The sequence below is a fragment of the Alexandromys fortis genome, unplaced genomic scaffold (genome assembly GCF_014885135.2).
Source record: "Alexandromys fortis isolate MF-2015 unplaced genomic scaffold, M_Fortis_MF-2015_v1.1 scaffold_14, whole genome shotgun sequence".
In the NCBI taxonomy this organism is placed as follows: Eukaryota; Metazoa; Chordata; class Mammalia; order Rodentia; family Cricetidae; genus Alexandromys; species Alexandromys fortis.
The window spans coordinates 5,802,211-5,809,475 of NW_026067910.1; the positions used below are offsets into that span (position 1 = coordinate 5,802,211).

General features: G+C 42.2%; 1 protein-coding gene across 1 annotated transcript; it reads right to left on the bottom strand.

Annotated features, from left to right (window-relative positions):
* Window positions 1–578: 578 nt before the first annotated feature.
* Window positions 579–6,076, bottom strand: Fam162b (family with sequence similarity 162 member B). Its single transcript, XM_050138157.1, has 4 exons — window positions 5,892–6,076; window positions 5,662–5,770; window positions 2,915–3,023; window positions 579–814 (listed from the first exon to the last, which is right to left on the bottom strand). The coding sequence occupies exons 1-4, from the start codon at window positions 6,046–6,048 to the stop codon at window positions 716–718; spliced, it is 474 nt and encodes a 157-aa protein (XP_049994114.1). The 5' UTR covers window positions 6,049–6,076; the 3' UTR covers window positions 579–715.
* Window positions 6,077–7,265: the final 1,189 nt, after the last annotated feature.

A 7,265-nucleotide genomic window follows, 5' to 3' on the forward strand; every position in this document is an offset into this window, starting at 1 on the left:
AAGAAAGAAAAGTTAAAGTGGCTGCTTTCTGACTCAGGCAGAAAAACAGCAGCAAATGACCTTGCTGGTATAATTTTTAAGAGAAGGAAAAGGGAAGGTCTGTGTTAGAATGGTCTAAGACGTGGTAAAGTGGATAGGGAACGGAACTAAAGAGGAGGAGACGGGGACAAGGGAAAAAGGGAAGAGGTATTTGTCCCAGAGGAACAAAGAAAAGTCTCTAGACAGATATGGGACTTAGATAAATGAAGGTTTATAAAGGTAGAGGGGGAAACCCCATGTTAGGATGACACATTTAATTTTAATTGGACGTGTTAGATAAACCAAAGGGATTTTAAATTTCTGGACCTTGGTAGTCAGCCTTAGAAGGAGAAAGTGGCAAAATAAGGGAGTAGACCTTGACAGCTAGATTTAGGAAAGCAATCTAGTGGTTTTTAGCAAGATAGAGGAATTCAGGAGAGAAAGGAAAGGCCTGCCCGAGTCATATGCTTTAGTGGGTTAGTGTCCCTTTGCCTTCTGTTTGCTGTGTAAAAATCTACCAAGACACTTATACTTTTGTTTACAATTTTTTAATGGGTGTTAGTAAATGTTTACTACAACATTAAGAAGATTTTAGTGTTTTTGTTACCAAAATAAAACCATAGCAAATATTTTATCAATCTTTTATTATTGCTAATAATAGTAATGGCTTCTGAGTGAGTACTTTGACACTTTAGCATCATTTAGCCTTAGCCTGTGCAGCCAGTGCAGCTTCTTCACGCCACTTGGCTTTCTTTGCCAGATTCCAACTTGTTAAGGACTCATGTCGTTCTACAGCCTAAAAATAAAACACAACACAATACGACATTTTAAAGAACTTGCATCGTTGTTCTATGGAAAAGCCTTTGTAAAGTGAAAAGGGGGAAAAGGTACCTTAAGTAACACAGTATCGAGAGAGAGGAGGGGGGAGGAGGAGGAGAGGAGAAGGAGGAGGAGGAGGAGAGAAGGAGAAGGAGAAGAGAAGAAGAAGAAGAAGAAGAAGAAGAAGAAGAAGAAGAAGAAGAAGAAGAAGAAGAAGAAGAAGAAGAAGAAGAAGAAGAAGAAGAAGAAGAGAAAAAAAGGCTTAATGTTATGGTGGAAATCACCTAAGATGCTAGGCTTCTAGTCAACTGGATAGTTGATACCAGGAATCAGCTGCCACTTCTCTTAGTTTAAATAGACATGTGTGTTGGCTAAAACATATGTTGAAATATCTTCCAACGTTGAAGCCCAAAAGGGAGATCCTCAGGTTCTAGGAATGAATGAAACCCAAGGCTTGTGCTGACAGGGGATGGGAGAAAGATGCCAGGCTGGATGGGAATGGTTTCAGCCAGAGGGCATTTGGGAAAACACTAACCATGACAGCTGTGGACCGGGACTTTTAACTACACACACAAAGGAGTGAGCACATAATTGGAGTCTTGACTGTGGAGCTGAGCTATGAATGGGAAGCTGAAGGAGTCAGGAAAGGTGTGAAATAAGCTTCACCACAGAAAGCCCTAGTTTTCATCGTTTAGAGCAGAATACATGCCAGGCAGTGGTAGTACATATCTTTAATAGCAGTCTTTTGAGTTTGGGGCCAGCTTGGTCTACAGAGTGAGTTCCAGGACAGCCAGGGCTACACGGAGAATCCCTGTCTCAAAAAAAGGGGGTGGGATATAGTTCCCATTAAAAGAGTTCTAGAAACCAGAGAAATGTCAATTTGGCAAGCAATTATCTAGGGTAGGCTAACAATGAGATGGTTTAGATTTCTTTGTTCACTTTTGATATTCAGCCCAGTCAGTATGGTTCTGAAGTGTCTCATTTGAGGAGCACATTGTAGGGGTAAGTTAACCCCAATGGTTAGCGTGCCATTACTAAGTTAATGACACCTGGTCCTTGCCTGAGGCTAGGGAACTCAGACATTTGAAAACCCAAAGAGTAAAGAATTGAGGGTGTCATGTTCTCTCCTCTAATGGTGTAGCCATGGCTAGGTAGGAATAAGATGGGGTTCAGAGTGAAAGGAAAGATTCCAGAGGGTAAAGGGGGTGACTCTGATCACATCGTATACATATACAAAACTTTAAAAAGAAATCCAAGCATTGGAGTCTGTTGCATGCCTGCCGCTCCAAAAGAAGGAAGAATGACAGCTGCTGAAATACCCCAGAAGGGAGGATACTGAGGTCAGGCTACCCAACCAGTTCTAACCAGTCCAGTCACAGGGGACAAATGAGGTAGAGTGTGTCTAGAGGCAGCTTCCAGATGGAGTCTTTTAGAGCATCTTCAGTATTGTTGAAGCTGCTCATGGTAAAAAGAATAAAATAAAATAGTTCAGAGGATCCAGAGACAGGAAGGTTAGAGGCAGCGTACGGCATGTGAAATGGTCATCTCTCCACTTCTCTTTATAGATATTAAACAGGAAGTGTGCATGGAAGATGGCAAAGAGCAGCTCATACTCAGCCCCGAAAGTCACTTCCAATCAGTACGCTTATCTCCTAAGTCTGTGCAACCGCTACTTAGTGATTCAGATAATCAGCTAGTCTGTTTTACTTTCACACAACAGAGCTCTTATGCAGATTTTAAACTACTCTTTGTTACTTTACAAATAGAAAAAAAAAAAACTTTTGTCTCTCTTGACCAATTAATTTTGGATGCAAATTTTTTATGAACAGATTTGTATCTATTATGATATACACATGTGGGTAGAGCCAGGATCCAAAGATGAATTTGTTCTTACAGCATAGTCAACCCCGGAATTCAGAACAAGGCCTATAACATTTCTTGTAACTAGTCTTGTTTCTCTCCCTACCCCATAAGCTTAGACTGAACCCTGGACCTCCAGAAGATAGACAAGGGGTCTGCCCCTGGGCCTCTTCCCCCGCCCACCACCACTGGGTATGGATTTCAGGGAGGCACTCACCCTTTTGGCAGACACAATCACAGCAAAGCAGGCAATGATTGTGAGCCCAATCATTATGTAACAAGTTTTCACTCGAGCTTTGTTCCTGGCAACATCTATCATTTCAGGCCTAAACCAAAATGGGCATTTTGTTAATCATTTAGAATATTTGTTGATACTTTAATATATGCTAATATTAAAGCAATCCAGCTTCCTGATGACCATGATAAATAATGATCGAATATCCCAACTATTTCCCCAAATGCAAACCATAGCTGTAACAAATGCTAGCCCATTTGTCTTAGCAATTTCAAATTGGCATACATTCATTCAGATTTCAATCTTAAACTAGAGGTAGCCCCTATGAAACCAGTGTAAAACATTTGGTTTCTAATTGATCAAGATGAAACTACTAGCGTGTATTGTTTGACAATGGCTTGTTGTTTCTGAACTAGGATAAAATAATTGAAACTATTTGGAACAGCTTATATCTAAAACCACTTTCCATTTTTTTCTTTCAAGAGCTTCAGTTTCTTCTTGTCCTTTCCTACCTTATTCTCCAACAAGACTAGCTACATGCAAGTACACATAGTACCATTACCTTAGATTTTTTGCAACACTACTCACAAGACTGTTACAATGGGAATCAAACTTTGGGAACTTTTATATTGAAAGAAAACTTTACCAATTTTTACATGATAATTAACTGGCAATTTATCAATATGCATAAGGTTCTTGACTCTGGAAAATATTGAGTAACATTCTTATCTACTAGAAAGTTTATTTATGATTAGTTATAAGGCAGTTAGTTACGTTTTTAAAAATTCATAAAGATGTGTTCAATTCCTCCTAAAAAGGAAAACTTTAACTCTTTCACGATTTGGAAAAAAGTCTCAAAAAATACAGTAGCCTGTTTTTGTTATACTTTAGGCAGAATTAAGCTTAAAACGCCAGTTGCAAACAGGCTCAATTAGTGTCCAAGGAGACACTATTAGATTGCATTTGTTGCCAGCTCTTTTTCCAGATGAAGCCTAAAAGATCTGATCATTTTAAACTTATTTATCTAGCTGTGATCTGGCACACAGAATTAGTTTAGCAGTTAAAAAACAAAAGAAAAGGCACAGTTACTGTAAACAAAATTAGTGTGCAGTGCATAAACCGTAGGTCTTCTATTAATTATTTGTCTGTTAAAATCATAGAGAATAACATTCCTTATGTTGCAAGCATAACATCTTAATAGAATGTCCCTCCAAAATAGCAAAACTTTCAAAAATTATTAAAAAAACCAATAAAACTGAAAACATATACAAATACTCTGAGCTCAAAATTACAGTGCTTGTTATAAGTGTCTTATTCGTTGTGAAATGCTCCTCTATATGTTATTTCTGTTGACAGTGATCCTGGGGGAATTAAATTGTCTCTGTGAAATGGATCTTTTCCCACGTTCAGCTGTGATGATGCAATATAGAGAAATCCATTCCGTTGGAAATTAACTTGCAACATTGCAGATTCTTTACATTCTTAATCTGTTATAATGGTAGATATCAAAATTCAAACCAACTGAGGGTGGAATTTTATTTCTTGCTCTACTTATATTCTTTCTACATTTTTGACTCTAAAATACTATATTTTGGTAAGTAGAACTTGTCCTCAAATTTTTCTGAGACTCACGTTTTCAACAGTTTGGAGTCTATATATGTCAAGAATAAAATTTGTTTATAATATTAGAAAATATATCTAAGTTGATTTCAGATTTTCACATGTTTTAAACTGTTGCTCAAAGAGCAAGTTCCATTGCTTCACAACGAGTTACTGAGTGTGCCTTTTCCCAACACACGATTTGCCACTTCCATTTCACTTAAAGCCGTTTAGGATGAGACCAACAATGCTGAAGTTGCCTAGCATCCCAGGGCCAGGAAACTTGGTACCAGATGGCTACTCTCCAGTAGTCAAAAAGTCCTATAAGGACTCTTTCCTTGTATGGAGCAGTAAGAAAACATCCCCTGACATGGGCCCCTCTAGGTCTCTATCATCCCAGCCACCACCACCCAGGCTCTAGTTTAACTTAAGTATGTTAATTACATTGGTCATTGCTGTATTAAAGTACCTTGACAAAGGCAAATTAAAAATGTGTTTGCTTTGGTTCACAGTCTGTCTTTGTGGTGTGGTGTGGATAGAGTGAGGATGTAGTCTATCATGGGGTTAAGCGCGGTGTTTGTAGTTGAGATGGCCATATAATATGTAATGGTAATGGAAAGCCAAGCTCTTTTATTCGGTTCAGGACCACCCCCGCCGCCCTCGCCCCCCACCCCAACTCAGCCTCCGCCACCACCCCCACCACCACCACCACCACCGGTCAATCTTCCCACATTGATTAACCTAATTTAGTAATTCCTCACAGACATGCTCAGAAATATCTCTTCCTCAATTCTGTATCCTGTCGTGTTCTTGCTAACCATCACAGTACTCCACGGCTCAGTCTGCTCAGAGCTCTCCAGGAACTCGTGTCTACAAGGCTGGGTGGGAACTGTCTGCTAAATTCCTGGGTTTTCATTCAGCGTCTGCACTCTAAAACGCCAGCTTCCCACGGTCTAGTTAAGTACCTTGACATTTACCCACATTAGGGGAATGTTGTAAATAACTGTTAGTGTGCACCTTGACTGCCTTGCCCCTGGCCAGCAACACATGGATAGGACACCGTGTCCCTCCCGAGCTTCGAGTCTCCCCATTGGGGGCGAAACCCAGTCAAAGACCCCATTCACACTTACGGTACTAGGGGCGGGATCTCATCTATGGATTTGAAACGCCCGGTCCACAGCAGGATTTTCTTGTCGAATTGCGAAGGTTTGTACTGGGCGGGGATCCTTTGAACCTTCTCTGCAGCGAAAGCGATAGGCAGATCAGAAGCACAGTGTGTCCGCAAACCTGAACCCTCCAGTCCGAGCCCCTGGCCCGCCCTCTCGCAGCCCTCCTCCTCCCAGCTTTTCCCTACCCTAACCTGAAGGCTCAGAACCTCTGGGGTTCTGGCTGCTGGAGCTACAGGGGTGACTCACGGCCCGGGGACCCCATCCCGGCCAACTCGGGACAGTTTGAGGGGCGCGGCGGACGGTGAACTTTAAGCCCCAGCGCAGGACGCTGCCGCGGACCCAGAGCATCCTGCACACCACACTCTCTGGACACCACAGCCGCCTGCTCCGGAGCTCGCCGACCCCGCCCCGCCCCGCCCAGGAGGCTGCACTGAAGCTAAGCAAGGTCTGCTCCCAGTTAAGCCTCAGGCCTGTCACGCAACGATTCTCCTGAGGGAGCCGCGGGTCCGAGGGAAAGTTTCGGGGCGCAAACCCACCAACCTTGAGACAGCTCATGCGACTCATTTAAAAGATATTTCTTGGTATTGAGTAGGTAGGGGTTTTCAGGATTTCAGCCTTGGTCCCATTAGAGAATAAATCTAAACCTTTACAGACTTTCTTTTTTTTTCTTTTTCTTTTTTTGTTTTTTTTTTAATTTATTTATTTATTAAAGATTTCTGCCTCCTCCCGGCCACCACCTCCCATTTCCCTCCACCTCCCTCAATCAAGTCCCCCTCCCTTGTCAGCCCAAAGAGCAATCAGGGTTCCCTGCCCTATGGGAAGTCCAAGGACCACCAACCTCCATCCAGGTCTAGTAAGGTGAGCATCCAAACTGCCTAGGCTCCCACAAAGCCAGCACGTGCAGTAGGATCAAAAACCCATTGCCATTGTTCTTGAGTTCTCAGTAGTCCTCATTGTCCGCTATGTTCAGCGAGTCCGGTTTTATCCCATGGTTTTTCAGACCCGGGACAGCTGGACTTGGTGAGTTCCCGATAGAACATCCCCATTGCCTCAGTGTGTGGGTGCACCCCTCGCGGTCCTGAGTTCCTTGCTCGTGCTCTCTCTCCATCTGCTCCTGATTGGGACTTTGAGATTTCAGTCCGGTGCTCCAATGTGGGTCTCTGTCTCTGTCTCCTTTCATCGCCTGATGAAGGCTGATATTCAGGAAGGTGCCTATATGTTTTTCTTTGGGTTCACCTTCTTATTTAGCTTCTCTAGGATCACGAATTATAGGCTCAATGTCCTTTATTTATGGCTAGAAACCAAATATGAGTGAGTACATCCCATGTTCCTCTTTTAGGGTCTGGCTTACCTCACTCAAAATAGTGTTTTCTATTTCTGTCCATTTGTATGCAAAATTCAAGAAGTCATTGTTTTTTTCTGCTGAGTTTACAGACTTTCAAATGCAGGAAACGACAAATCTCACCAAGCAAGGGCAGGAAATCTAAACAATTTAAAGATTCCTTCCACACCCCGAAGCAGTCATGTACCTGTAGCTGAATTTCCAGATGGTTTTCCTTCTAACT